At 49.5% G+C, this 15,045-nt stretch overlaps 1 protein-coding gene across 2 annotated transcripts in view; it reads left to right on the top strand.

Moving 5' to 3' along the window:
* The window catches only part of LOC307082289 (BAR/IMD domain-containing adapter protein 2-like), a 46,931-nt gene that overhangs the window by 27,168 nt on the left and 4,718 nt on the right, over positions 1-15,045 (top strand). For both annotated transcript variants that reach the window (XM_079745806.1, XM_079745807.1), the window contains exons 6-13: positions 1,270-1,407; positions 6,448-6,600; positions 8,085-8,321; positions 9,736-9,967; positions 11,378-11,579; positions 11,999-12,067; positions 12,275-12,422; positions 13,390-13,427. In XM_079745806.1, the coding sequence (XP_079601932.1) occupies positions 1,270-1,407; positions 6,448-6,600; positions 8,085-8,321; positions 9,736-9,967; positions 11,378-11,579; positions 11,999-12,067; positions 12,275-12,422; positions 13,390-13,427 (1,217 nt within the window). The remainder of the gene's footprint in view (positions 1-1,269; positions 1,408-6,447; positions 6,601-8,084; positions 8,322-9,735; positions 9,968-11,377; positions 11,580-11,998; positions 12,068-12,274; positions 12,423-13,389; positions 13,428-15,045) is intronic.

Genomic DNA, 15,045 nt, shown 5'->3' with positions numbered 1-15,045 from the left:
GGTTCAGTGTCTTTAGTGAACCTTTAGCGCAAGCTCTCCATCCCCATTGCCTAGCCACCGGTGGTGTCTACGCCCTCGTAGGCCATCCAGCTGTCCTCAGTATGGCGTGTTTACTCTCGGTCCATTTGACTGAAGCCTTTCTATGCGTGTGGTCGTGAAAATCCCTGCGACGGAATGGGTACATTCTGTTGTATAAACACTCTCCAACGGCCTCCAGGGTATTCTGGGTCAATCGGTATGTTTGGCTCTTCTATGTTTGGACCTTGACTTAAACACAGAATGAGGTTTCCAGGACTTTGATGTGATGGAACGAAGCATTTGTCCGTCGACCGTTGGTCTCACACACACTACTTTCGCAGCACTAGGATCTGTGAGAGAATTTAACTACACCTCATCAATCCTTTGTCTCCACCTTGATGCAATCATTGGTACAGAGTTTATAAAGAACCGGATGTATCACAGTCAGGCAAGATCGTTTTGGTTTTCTTCACCCATGGTGGAGACAAGGGAACCAAAACAATCCCGTTGCTTGACGTTCTCCCATCATCAGGTAGTTCTGCCTCCTAGAATGATTGAAATAACTTATTTGGGCTTTAAAGCTACACCTTCACGGATAGCATTGATCTGTATCGTCGCCGGCTTTGCAAACGAAAATGCCCCCATTACCGAACAAAACTCATTTTAGGCTAGGGTAGCTATTTGCCGCCGTCAAAATCCATCTCCCTCAAAACAAAAGCCTCATATCTTACAGGGGAGCGACGTCGTAGCTTCTTCATCTCTGGTTCAAATTTCACGGCCGGCGATTTCAACCCGACTGCGAACAAGACGCACCAAACGCAGTTATGGGAGGGCTCTTGATGTGGAAGTGGCCGGTTATGCAACGTAGCCCCAGCGGTGGGCTATGTCCTTTGCAGTGCAATGTTATCGGTACCCCCCAATCACGGAGCGAGACGTCAACTCGACACTCAACAGGCGGGTAGGACTTTTTGTGGGGCGCTGATGCGACGGCAAGGGGGAAATGACTCGGTGGTGGTGCCGTGTTTGTTGTGGCAGCTGTTGGCCGCCATTGATCAGGAAGGGAGACCTGGGGTGGTCATGTTAGCCGAAGGCTTCTTGATTTTTAAACCCTTTATTAGATACACACACATAGAGTGTGAGTGTGTGTGTGTGTGTGTGTGCGCGTGCAGAAGTTTTCGAACTTCAAAGGTAAAGTTCTGTGAAACATTAAAAGAAACTAAATATCACGATGCTCTCTGTTGCCCCCTAAAGGCGGCGCTGAAGAAGTACCAGATGGAGCACAAGAGCAAAGGGGAGAGTCTGGAGAAGTGCCAGGCAGAGCTGAAGAAGCTGCGCAGGAAGAGCCAGGGCAGCAAGAACCCGGCCAAGTACGGGGAGAAGGAGATGCAGGTGAGTTCCCCATGGAAACCCATAACGAAGCGCCGAGCACGCAGGCTTTAATATCCACTCACACATGACTGCTGTTGCCATGACGCATCGACCCCACCAAGGAAACATGTGCGTGCTGAAACTCTGCAGTGTGCAATTCGGTCTTTATAGAGGAGGTTACACTAAAAGCGGGATTTTAACTGTGTTGTATCTGTGTGTGTGGGGAAGGGGGGGGGGGGTTATCAAAATGCATGCACAAACAAATTCCCGATATGAAATTTTAATCTGCATGATTTATTTAGTTTTTGCACTCATCAGCCTGTGACACCATTGCTGCACATTGCTGCACTTATGAGCCTGCTCAGAAATAATGAGTTCGTACTATACAAGGTCGAAGGGAAAAGAAAAACACAGAGGGAGGGACCACACACACTCACTCACTCACTCACTCACTCACTCACTCACTCACTCACTCACTCACTCACTCACTCACTCACTCACTCACTCACTCACTCACTCACTCACACCTCAACTATCTCATGTCTCCTGCCACACTGTGGTGTGATTTTCAATGAGTTTTATCTGCCCAGCCCATCTAATGAAGACTAGGTGTGGAAAAAGTGGGAGAACCGTTTCACCATCCAGACTCGGAACTGGTTCAAGAACGGTGTGCACCATCGAGCGTCTGGTGACTCAGCTGTTCCCCAAAAGACTCAACACTTAAAAACATTGTGCTGCAGCACTATTTCTTTTTGGTGGGCATTTTTACCATTATTTTTATATCTCAGAGAGAGAGAGAGAGAGAGAGAGAGAGAGATGGAGTCCCGACCTCAGGCGGGACTTGAACCATGGGAGCAAGCTGAGCCAACAAGCATCAACTATAGCCTACAGCCGAAGACTACCCTAACCCTGGTAGTCTTCCTGAGCTAACCTATAGCACCTATCGTAGCATGGCTTTGTAGTGTCCATGAGCTAACCTGTAGCAGCTGCTACTGCACAGCCTAGCAGTCTTCCTGAGCTAAACTGTAGCACCTACTATAGCACGGCCTAATGACTCATCATGAGTCCTCTGAATCAGGAGAAGCCAAACGACTAGAAGCAACGGCTGAGCTCTAACATGTAGAAGTCAGGGACGGTGAGTAGGCAGAGGGGGTGGGGGTGGGGCACCTCCCGCTGGACTGTAAGGCTGCGTGGGGTTAAGGGGTGGGGGCGGGCAGGGGTGGAGAGAGCGGGAGGAATGCCTGGAAGCCTGGGGCCGATTCCGAGCAACGCTGACAGCCAGTTGGTTCCTCGACCAACAAGCGCAGGCCTGCCCAGTAATTACCCAGCCGGCTCCTCACAGAGGCGCGGCCATCCCAGGCACAGGAGATTGTCCCTGGGATGCATCAATCCTACCTAGACCCAAGGGACTTCCCCAGTCGGGGAGCGCGGGGGGGGGGGGGCCCTGATCCGTGTGTGGTCCACAGGGGCGTGAAACGTACCTCGCGGGGTCCACCGTGCTGGCCCTTCCTCTGGGGTCGGAGAGTGGAGCGGAGTGGAGCAGGCTCTGCCTGTGCCAGCCCTGATCGCTGACTTACACACACACACTCCCTCACTCATTCGCATAGACATACACGCACATACACAGAGACACACATACACAGAGAGGCATGCATACACATGCACACAATCACTCGGGTCCCTCTCCGTGATAGCGGTGTTGTCGCTACTCGCTCGGACCCCACGTGTCGGATTGGTCGCGTTCGTGTCACAGCGCGGAGAGACGTAATCTTCAGAGTGTCAAAGTTGAGCGGAAAAGAGAGAGACTGAGTGTGTGTGTGTGTGTGTGTGTGTGTGTTGAGCTGGGGTGCAGCGGGTGAACAGATGGCGGGTGTGACGGCCCCAGGGAGGGAAGCAGAGCAGACGGCGGCGGCAGCTTCGTGCCGTTGCAGGTCGCCGTCTCACCCGGAGTGAGTTAGTTCACGGGACGGAACGGGTCTACACTTCGTCCCTGGGAGACCTCGGAGGGTCGGGACTCTGCGGTGTGCAGATGAACAGGATCATCTAAAGGCGGTAGTAGCTCAGGAGGTAGAGCGGGCTGGCCGGGAACCGCAAGGTTGCTAGTTCGATCCCCGGCTTCTCCCGAGTGTCAAGGTGTCCCTGAGCAAGGCATCTAACCCTCACTGCTCCCGACGAGCTGGCTGTCGCCTTGCATGGCTGACACCGCCGTCGTTGTGTGAATGTGTGCATGAATGGGTGAATGGTAGGCAATATTGTAAAGCACTTTGGGTAAAAGCACTATATAAATGCAATCCATTTACCATTTTTATTATGTAGCCTTGATCGCAATCTTCCCACTGAATTAATAGGCAGATCAATAGACACGCACACGCACACATATATATACACACACGCACAATGTGACTCATAGCCACTACAAATCATTGCAACAAGTTATAAAGGCATAACAAAAAAACATGCATGGTCCTATCATGGCAAGTGGGCGAGAGAGGGTGAGAAGAAAACGGAAGAGAGAGAGAGCGAGAATCAGCTGGTTTACATTGGAGTTTCTAAGAGAAACTGACCGTGATGAACTGGCTCAGAGCTGTGCCACTTATGAGAGTATAATAATTTACGTAATGATTGAAATGTGTTAGCTAGCCATCGACAGATTTTGTACTGGAATTAAATGAAATGCCCCAGCTCTCCCCGTGGCAAGACTACCCCCTTACCTCCTGTCCCCTTTTCATTTCCCACTCTTCCTCCATTCATCCCTCTAGCTCTCGCTCTCAAAATTGCGCTCACTCATCTCTCGATACCTACCTTCTTTTGAGAGAAGATCCGCAATAACCGACTACAGTTATTGCCAAAATGCTAACTAGCTCATTATGTAGCACCCTGCCTGTGCGATGATGGCGTCCTCAAGGGAAGGTCTCCTCTTGATAACCTCTCCCCCGCTGCAAAATGATGTCTTAATGACGGCCCTGGATCCAACAGAGCTTAAAGACCTGACCCGTTAGATCACACATGAAAGCCATCTTTTATTATTAAAACTGGAGAAGAGCGAAGTTTTGAATATGAATATTAACGTTTCGACCGGGGGGGGGGGGTGTGTGTGTGTGTGTGTGTGTGTGTGTGTGTGTGTGTGTGTGTGTGTGTGTGTGTGTGTGTGTGTGTTCGTTCACGCATGCACACACTCACAGAGGCACACGGGGTTGTGTGAATTATGTCATGTCTTGAGTTTATCCCACCGTTGACGTGTTGCGAGGAAGTTGTAGTCGTTTCAATATTGTAACCCTGGAGCTCTGCAATAAGTCGTTTGGATTCACTGAGTGCTGATGATGACTAAATGGCAGCACGGAGCTCGCTCGCTCTCTCTCTCTTTCTCGCTCCCTCTATCGCTTCCTCTCTCCCCTCCCCCTCTTGCTGTGTGTCTCTCGCTCGATGCACGGCTATGTTGCTAAATCCCTGTAGGAATTAAATCGAATACGAGCGGCTTTGTTGTTGTGAGTCCCCTTCTGTACCCTCTTAAGTCTCCTAGCCTCCCCTCCTCTCCTCCCAAAACCCCCCTCCCCCACTTCTCCCCACATCCCGGCCCTCACACTTTTAATTACTTCAAGTGTTGTTGGTCTGCGTCCGTTTTTTAATATAATCTGTGCCGTGGTGTAAGGGGATGGAAGTCCCAGATGAAATGCTGGTGCTTGTTTGCATATCGCTGGGCGGGAGCGGGCAGGGTTGATTGATCCAGGAGTGTGGCCCAATCAGGAGCCGACGTGCACCCAGCCCGATAGCCACATGCAGTCATTCGCTGGGAATGTATTTATCCGGTACCTGCTGCCACATGCACACGCCAGCCAATAGCCTGGGGGCAAAAATCAAGAGAGGGACAAAATCAACATTACATTTTTTTTCCATGATTATGAATAATGACTCACAGAACGAGGTTCCCCTCAGCAGTGATCAAGGTTGTTATTCGACCTGCGCTGGCAGGGTGTTTTAAATAAAGAGGAAGTCTTGATCGAGGTTGATGACATGTAGTCATTAAATGTAATATATTCCGTGGCGTGAGAATTGAGGAAATTAGGCAGAGAGGACGGACAGGTTGAGCAGCTCCGATCACGCAGATGATCCGAGTTCTTTGACACACACACACACACACACACACACACACACACACACACACACACACACACACACAAACACAAACTAACACCAACTAACACCTGAACATCAAAAGCCACCGCATAGATGGGGGATCTTTCATCGCGGACATAATGCAGGCCTTTTCCCTGATCTAAAAGACAGGTGTGTGTTTCTGAGTCGGTGTGGTGCCTCTCCAGTTTCTCCCTGCAGCATGAAGTGTGACTCATACCAACAAAACAACCAACACCAGCCTAAAGTTTGCTGCTCCTCATTGGAGAGCAACCAACCAGATAATTCAAATGAACAGCCACAACATGGCCGCTCAGTGGCAGAGCCGCAACAGCTTGGGATTTAAGAAGAACTGAACTGAACAAAAAGTTTCTTGATGGGGCGTCGCTCATGTCCAAACAAGAGAGTTGTGGTGTCGAAAGAATGAGATTGAGTCATCCAAAACTATTTGGAAGTGCCTTATCTGAGGTCATAAGCCTTACGGCCGGGAGGTAACTGGGCAAGGATGAAGATAAATTCATTGTCCTGTTCTTTCCCTCGCCTGCTCAACACTGGTTCAAAGTATTAGTGTGATGGCGTAGGTGGATCTGCGCCAACACTAATACGCGAGGCCATCCCACATAAAAGATTCTTGTTAGATTTAGCCACAAGTACCTAACTAGCTCACCGCGGCCATTGGTAGTGGCGAAGTAGTGCCCTCTGGTGGCCGTAAAGGGTAATGCAGCTACCGGTCGCGCGAGAGACAAGCCTACAAGACGCCCGTCACCAACTGTGATTAATGAGTCAATTCACGCGGTGATTAATCCAGGATACAGGTGTGATATCTGTACAAACATAGTCTTTTGGAAGATTGAGTCTCTCTTCCTCCCTCAGCTGAGCTTATGTCTACAGTTTCAGTGGTTACTATTCTTCCTGTGTTTCCGGTGGCAGTTTGTGGAGACCATCAGCAGCAAGCAGAGCGAGCTGGATACCTTCATCGCCGAGGGCTACAAGACGGCGCTGTCCGAGGAGCGCCGCCGGTACTGCTTCCTGGTGGACCGCCAGTGCGCCGTGGCCAAGAACAGCAGCGCCTACCATGGAAAGGTAAGGCCTCTCCGTCTGCCTGTCTCTCTGCTTCTCTGTCTCTCTCTGTGTCTATGCATCTCTGCATCTGTCTCTCTATGCATCTCTGTCTGTCTGTCTGTCTGTGTCTCTGTATCTCTCTGTGTCTATGCATCTCTGTCTATGTCTCTCTATGCATCTCTCTGTCTGTCTGTCTGTGTGTGTCTCTATGTGTGTCTCTCTCTGTGTCTATGTGTGTCTCTCTGTCTCTGTGTGTGTGTGTGTGTGTCTCTCTCTCTCTCGCTGTCTCTCTCACTCTCGCTGTCTCTCTAAATCAGGAGAACCATTACAAACGGTGGACATAATACCGTCCACATAATCAGATGAGCTGGGAATAGAACACAGAACCCACGTGTATGGCGTCTGGGGTGAAGCCTGAAAAGCTGTAATAATAGCGTGTTATGAGAGTGTGGTAACGGGGGCTCGTGAGTGGGTTTGTGATTCTACCATGAAGTAGTGTGTGGGTGGATTGGTTGGCGGGGTTGGGGTGGGTGGTCTGTTGAGTTAATGGGGTGCATCTGTCTCAAGGCATTTCATGCTGGTCACCCACTGCCAGCGCACTGAAACGCTGACCCAAAAAGTGTGTGTGTGTGTGTGTGTGTGTGTGTGTGTGTGTGTGTGTTTGTGTTTGCACACACACATAGTTGATGATAGTATGGTGAGGCGTTGTCGACACTATGACAGTCAGTAATTACAAAGCAATGAGACGTGTGTGTGTGTGTGTGTGTGTGTGTGTGTGTGTGTGTGTGTGTGTGTGTGTGTGTGTGTGTGTGGGGGGGGGGGGGGGGGGCAGTGTTTTCTGTCTTGTCTGGAACCTGGAGGGTGGGGCCCTGCTGGCCTGTTAGATGGTGCAATAGGCAGACAGTTTGTAATCTCATGGATCATCTTTGATATTTCCATGAGATTCAATGGGGTTTACTATGCAGTGTCCATAAAAGTTCTGTGGACCAGTCTAAGCTGAAATAAGAAAAGAGTAAAGTAGTTGAATTGAGTGCTCTACTTATACAAAGCTCCATTTGAATAAATATTTCTATAATTAACTGTACTTTTCTTAAAAGCGCTCTATTGGGTCCTTGCTTATTCCTCATTCTGAGTTTTCTTCCATTATTCTCTCTTCTTGCTCCTTGTGGCTCCAAGTGCTGAACCACTTGTCCAATCAATTGATTTTAATAATTATGAATTATTATATCAATCATTTTAGTCATTAGTCAGGTAAAAGTGCTCTGTTTCTGATTCATTCCATTTTTGAAATTGGCTGCTTGTTGGATGCGAGCAAAATCCAGGCATCACTTGATTCCTTGTTACCTTAAAAGTATTTGTCCCTGTTTATAGCTGAATAATGAATTGATTTGAATAGGAATAGGAAAAACAAAATGCAGAGGAGGATAATTGTTAGTTTGCAGCCCTAGTTATCGTTTATTATGTCCCCTCTGCTTCATTAATACCTGCTCCTCCCCCCCCCCCAGGGTAAGGACCTGTTGACCCAGAAGATCCCCATGTGGCAGCAGGCGTGCTCGGACCCCAACAAGCTGCCGGAGCGTGCCATGCTCCTGGCCCAGCAGATGGGCTCGGTGGGCGGCGCCAGCCCCCTGCACACCTCCAAGTCCAACCTGGTGATCTCGGACCCCATCCCGGGGGCCCAGCCGCTCCCCGTGCCCCCCGAGCTGGCCGTGTTCATGGGCAGCGGCCTGGGACATCAGGCGGTGAGAACCTCCATTTAGAGCCATGCTAAAGTGTGAGGGCAGACAAGCTTGAATCCAGTGTGGGACGTTTCCCTTTATTTCGCTTCATATTTGTTTCGACCAATCCTGTTGCTGGAGGGGCGGGGTTCTGCCGTCGCCTAATTTGCTAACGACGAATAAGAACTCTATCAGTCAACTTTTCCAAGTGGGAAGACTAAAAACATCTGAAACATCTTGATTCGGACCCCGATGTACTTAGGAAATGGTCTATAAAGGTTTTGATCCACTTCCACCACAAAAGAGTTCCATCTCGGTAGAATATGTGGAAATATGTACAGAAACGGGACCACGGCCTAACTCTGCCCCTTGTCGCGTTTGGTTTCCCGCCCAGGCTCTGTGCGTCCTCTCCCCCCCCCTCAGAAGTTCTCCTTTAACACATAAGACTGATCAGATCAGGCGCTAAGTAGTAAGGGCCTGATGTGAGGAGAATGGACAGTGTGGCCCAAAGCCCAATGAAGTCCGCCACACACAGCGTTTTAATGAAACCGAGGACTGCGTTTACCGGAGCGTGCAGCGGTCCACTCGGCTCACACCACGCTCATTACACAGTTAATGGAGGAACCACACCGCTCGCTGGCAGACCTATAGCCTCTCCACAGGGAGGCAAACACAAGCCCACCTCTCTCTAGCCTGCGTGTCTTTAATGTGTGTAGTGCCTTCTTATTTATTAACAAGCTGATTAAAGCCCACGCTGCCCCCCCGCTGGGCTGAAGCTCTGAACAAGACCGCCGTCACACACCCACTAATCGTATGATTTATTACCAGTTCTTTATAGTTTTCCCATCTTTACTTTACGGGCCTTTCTGTGCCTCGAAGGACACTGTAGTGGAGACGCAGAGTGTGTCGACGCGTCGCATGGAAACGGGCCTGATGTCGCTTCAAAGCTCTCCGCCTACGTTGTGTAGGAACCTAGAGGGTTGAGTAAAGGCTGCTCCATTATGGGAAAAATCCTAATCACGATTATTTTGGTCGTCATTGAAATCACGATTACTCAAACGACAATTTTTGAGTTTTTAAAACATGAGGCATTTTTTCAGCATTTCCCTCAAAAAAAAAACACTTTGTAACTGAGAACTTTGAAATATCCCCTTAAAAAAATGTTCAAATAGAAAATGTTCAAGTAGAAAATAATGTACAAATATGTGTCCGACTGTTGGGTTCAATTTCTATAAAAGATTTAATGAATAAAATGCATTTGAAAATATTAAGAAGAGTATTACGCTCGTCTATATTAGCTGGAGGTCGTTTGACCCGCACATCGAAATCGCGATCAAAATCCGATGTAATTGCTCAGCCCTAGGGTTGAGCCGACCGGATGATTCCAGCACACGGCGTCATCTGTATGTCTCCCCTCCCCCCGTCCCCCCCCCAACAGAGGCTGATGGGGCCTGAGGGCATGGCCATGGTGAACGGCACGACGGGCGTCCACGGGGACGACTACTGGACGGAGGGCGGCGGCGGAAGCGCGGGCCCTGGGGCGGGCCCTGGGGGGCCTCCGTCCCCCCAGGGCCCGCCCCAGGGCCAGCCCCAGAGGCAGGTCAGCGAGGTGTACTCCAACACCCTGCCCGTCCGTAGGCCTGCCCCGGCCAAGAGCAAGAACCCAGTGGGTGAGTCTGGCTGTCACTCAAGAGGTCTCGGGCTCCCTGATTGGTTAGGAGAGAAACATAGTCATTGCAGTAGTTTTGGCCTAGACATGTGACTGCAGTACTGTTCACTATATTTAGCTTCTTATCAGACACCTTTCTCCCCAGTGAGTTTGGATAGGGGGGGGGGGGGGATAATATAAATGTATAGGGAGATGGTCAGGGGATCGAAAAGTTCTGAGTTCGATCCCCGACGTCTACAGTGGGCTTCCGTGAGCAAATTGCCAACCGCCTGACTTGGTCCTTAACGACCTGGATCCGAGTTCACTGCAAGTCTCTCTTTATGAATAAGTGTCTGCCCAGTGATTCAATAGGAAATTGTTAAAGCTGCACTAGGCAAGTTTCCCCATTAGGAACCTTTAGAGGCTTGAGTTGCTTCTACTGTAATAAATATCAATTTTCAGCAGTTGCAGCTTAAGGTGCAGCTATATCATGTTCAGTCTGACTCGACAGATGGTTGCGTTTTAACATGAGATACTTACTAATGCTAAGTCGAAAGAGTCTGAATAATAACCCAACAGTTAAAGTTGCAAAAAGTTAAAAGTTGCAGTAGCCAGTAGGGATGGGCAAAACGATTATTTTCCGGGAATCAGTTCTTTCAGTTCCGTTCGCTCTCAAGATTTGTTTGTTTGATTCGTTCGTTTTATTCGTTCGTTGAGTCAGATGGTCTGTTACTTCATTTGGCAGGGAATCGGAAATGATGGATGATGACTGATGTTTATCAACATGCATGTAACCTACTACTTTCTAATGTTCTGAAATGACCCAGGTTAAGTGTAAATATTAAGCATATATATAAAGCACATAATTGCCTTTTTTTCATAAATATCCTTAATGTATAATAGGGTGCAGTAAGAATTAAATGGCGTCTTCCAAGTAGCGCTAATAAGCAGTAAATCACCATTGTGCGAATTCCCTAGACCAAACGAGACTCGTAATGGTGGGTAAAAACAATACTTTTAATAATGCATGCAATTGTGATGTAGAACAAAATAAAAAGAAAACATTAAGTGCTTGCATGATATTGACGCCTACAGCGATCGTTAGTTAACTTGTTTGGCGGTGCCTTATCATTTGTTTACCCATGGGCCATGGCAACGCGATTGCTACCTGCTGTACTACTCTCATTGGCTGAATCGTTGAGAACGTTTGAGACTCAATCGGAGACGGAGCTCTGTTCAGTTGTATATTTTATTTACGTGACCATATTTTTGTTATATGTTTAAAAAAAAGGAATCTGTTGTCTTGTTTTGGGAATCGGTTCTCGACGTGCACCTTCGGGATTCGTTCGTTCTGACCGAGGTGTTTGCGACCGAGCCATCACTAGTGGCCAAGCTATAGTGCAGCTTTAAAGCTTCCCCCCCCCCCCCCCAGGAGAGACGAGGACCCTCCCCCGCTCCAGCTCCATGGCGGCCGGCCTGGAGAGGAACGGGCGCTCCCGCGTGCAGGCCATCTTCTCGCACGCCGCCGGTGACAACGGCACCCTGCTGAGCTTCGCCGAGGGCGACGTCATCACCCTGCTGGTGCCCGAGGCCCGGGACGGCTGGCACTACGGCGAGAACGAGAAGAACAAGATGTGAGTGGTGGCCCCGGGACAGACAGACAGACAGGCAGACAGATGGATAAAGACAGACAGACAGACGGATAAAGACAGATATACAGACGGATAAAGACAGACAGACAGACGGACGGACAAAGATAGACAGATAAAGACACAGACCGAACCCAGACACGCACACACGCACACACACAAGAACACGCACACACAAAGATTGACACACACACATACACAAAGACTGACACAGACAAAGACCGACACCCACACACCCACAGACAAAGACTGACACGCGAACACAGACATGCATGCACTGACACAGAAACACACACGTACGCACCCACACACACACACACGTGTCCATACGCATCTTGCGTGCCTTGTGTTCCCTTGTGGTGTGTTCCTTCAACCCGTCGCTTTGCTCCTCTGGTTCCCTGCAGGCGCGGCTGGTTCCCCTTCTCCTATACACGCGTTCTGCCGGAAACGGAGAGCGAGAAGCTCAAAGTCAAGTATGTACGGGCGGACGTTGTGTCTGCCTCCATCCTGCCACTGTAATGTATCCCCTACCTGTCCTCACACAAGGGCAATAAAACCAAATTTTTTTTTTTTATTTTTCTTTTTAAATGACTGTAGATAGTGCTATGTGGTGGTTCTGTTACAAGGGGGGGGTTCTTAGCGTCACAAATGACCCCGGCCTGCCTTCTTCTCCCCACCAGCCTCAACCACGGGAAGAGCAGCAGCACAGGGAACCTCCTGGAGAGCGACATGCCCATGCCGGACTACGGCCTCACTGCCCGCCTGCTGGCCCAGAGTCTAGCGCAGACCCGGCCTCGGCCCTACAGCATGGCAGGCTTCACCACGCAGGTGGGGGCGCAACTAATCCTTTTACGTTTATTGAAAATATTTCATTCAGGGCAGTTAGCAATAAGTACATTTGTCATAAAAAAGTGAAACATTATGTCGCCGTCAGTACAATAAGGATGTTCATAGAACCAAGTGCAGAGCACTAACAATTGCTAGGTTAACCCATTCCCCGTATACAACAAAGATAGCTAGAATAAGAGACCACATAACTAAGTGCGTACATTAAGTGCCAGGACGTGCAAGATACAACAAGTAGGAGGGGTGGCACGGGATGGCTAAGATCTGTAATCAGTTTTATTAACACACTGCACCTTCATCCCTGATGAATGGAAAGGAAACGGAACAATACTCCACTGCAGTGTTTTAAAGAGGTGATATTATGCCAGCAGGTGTGAATGGGAGTGTCCACCTGGATGTGTGCTGGATCAGTGTACCAGCCTACCCAGTGGACTGTATCAAATGTTGCTGATCTATCCATCCTACATCTATGATGACATTCCCACTTGTGATGTCACTAAAACACAGGAAAAGGCAGATTTTCAAACGGCTTGTAATAGCTAATCACACTCACACCTGGTGGTATAGTATCTCCCCTTTAAAGGACAATACCGGTCTGGGAGATCGGACCATGGTAACTGTCTAAAATATCCGTTACCAGTATCATTTGACAAGATGGCTACCATGTACTCATGCTGCCAAAGAACATTTTGCTTGTTCACGCCCACCATGATGTAAATAATGGCAAGATAGCACTCTGGTCTTTTGAAAGCAAAATGAAATGCCATACAGGTACTCCACAAAATGTCCAAAGGACAAAGTGCAATATTGCTATTATATACTTTTGTGTCGATGGATGGATCACCCAGACCGCTAATGTCCTTCACCCAGAGCCTACTATATTGCAGGAAGTAAAAAAACTGTTTTCAACCTGAACCGCTGCTTAAAACAGTGTCACTATTTTTTGCAGCCTGCCATCGAGGACTATGACAGTCGCTTTGCCACGAGGTACGTTCCCCTTGTTTCCCGATGCTATCTAAGTCACGATGAGATGTGTGGTGTTCATGGGCTGCAGAGTGAGAATGAGTGTTGAGTCTATGAGGCGCACCTATTTTAAGAGGCCCACACCGGAATGAGGCCATGTCCTGCATGGTCTGCATAGTCTGTAGGTAAGATAATCTGTAGAGCACAGTAAGCCCCACCATAGATCTGTTTAGTGTGTTTCTTTTTTGATTTCAAATAGGTTTTATTTCTTGTCGCAGCTCCTTTTAATAGTGTATATTTTGCTTCTGCTTGCTTTGCCGTTTAACAGCCTTCTTAAGTGATAGCTCTTTAAAGAAGCATTTTTAAGTCTCTTTTAAGTATCTTTGTTTACGTTCCACTTTCATCCAGGCCACAATCCCCCCCCCCCCCCCTCCCCCCCCCTTCCCACTCCCTGGCACAATCAGTTTTTTTAATTCAATTTCTGTAGTCCTCTCCAAGTTTGTAGGCGTATAGGTCGTCAGGGTTATGGATAGTTCGTCTCAGGTACAGATTTTTGCGTGTCTGCATGCGTGTGGCAGAAAAAGATGAGTACGTCAGCGTGCACATAAAACCGTGGATATGTGTGTGTGTGTAGTGTAGTGTGCGTTTGGTGGAATACTTGTGACAGTGGCCATTGAACCCCCCTCTTCCTCACCCCTCACCCCCAGTCATCATGCAGGGTTCCCCCTGGTCCTCACTGCACAAGGTCTCTTGTCCTCTGTACATGTGTGTGTATTTCTGTGTTGGTCTGGGTTGGGGGGGGGGGGGGGGGGGGGGCAGTCAGTCAGTCAATCAATCAATCAATCAATCAGCACTCCGACTCTCCAGGGGGGCATTCCACCTCCACCTCCTATGCTAATCAAACACGGGAGGCCTCCTGCCGGGAAGATGTCTTTTAATGACCTCATCAACACCCGGCGGTGCTGCACTCTGATTGGGCGACGCCGGTGCCGTGATTTCCATATCGCGGTCCGTGTCGAGTGACATCGGCGGGGATCAGGCGAGCGCATCCCGCCCTCCGGGGGGCAGCGGTGAGGGGTTGATGGGGGGTCCAGCCTCGCTTGACTGGGGTTGGTGGTGGAGGTGTTGTCGTCGGGGCTGGGTGGTTCTCCATCTTGTGTGTGTGTGTGTGTGTGTGTGTGTGTGTGTGTGTGCTTGCACGTGGGTCCGTCTCGTCTTTCTGTCTCATTACTCTCTGAATGTGTCCGACCTGGCAAGCCTCCTTCTCTCCTTTGTTCCACAGCGACAGTCCTGATGGCAAATTGATTTCGACTGTGTGAGAACAGACATACAGACAGACACAGGAAAACGCTTCGGAATAGCACAGGGGCCCTTCTTCCAAAAACCTGCCCCCCCCCCCACCCCCACCCTTCCCTCCTTCCCCCCTTCACCCCCCACCCCGACATCCACCTAGCCTACCACCTTTCCTGTCCTCTCCTGCTCCTCTTTCTCCTCCTCTTCCTCCTCTCTGCCCCCTCCCCTTCTCTTGCTCCTGCTTCCACACCCCTCACCCCTTTCCCTCCCGTGGAAGAGGCCGGTCTCATCCATCCGTTCTGTCCCTCTCTTCCTTCCTTCCTCCTTTCCCGGGCTCCCATCTCTGCCT

The sequence above is a fragment of the Pollachius pollachius genome (genome assembly GCF_949987615.1).
Source record: "Pollachius pollachius genome assembly, chromosome: 11".
Classification (NCBI taxonomy): domain Eukaryota; kingdom Metazoa; phylum Chordata; class Actinopteri; order Gadiformes; family Gadidae; genus Pollachius; species Pollachius pollachius.
The sequence above is the reverse complement of the archived record's forward strand: the minus strand, read 5'-3'. Positions and strand labels throughout refer to the sequence as shown.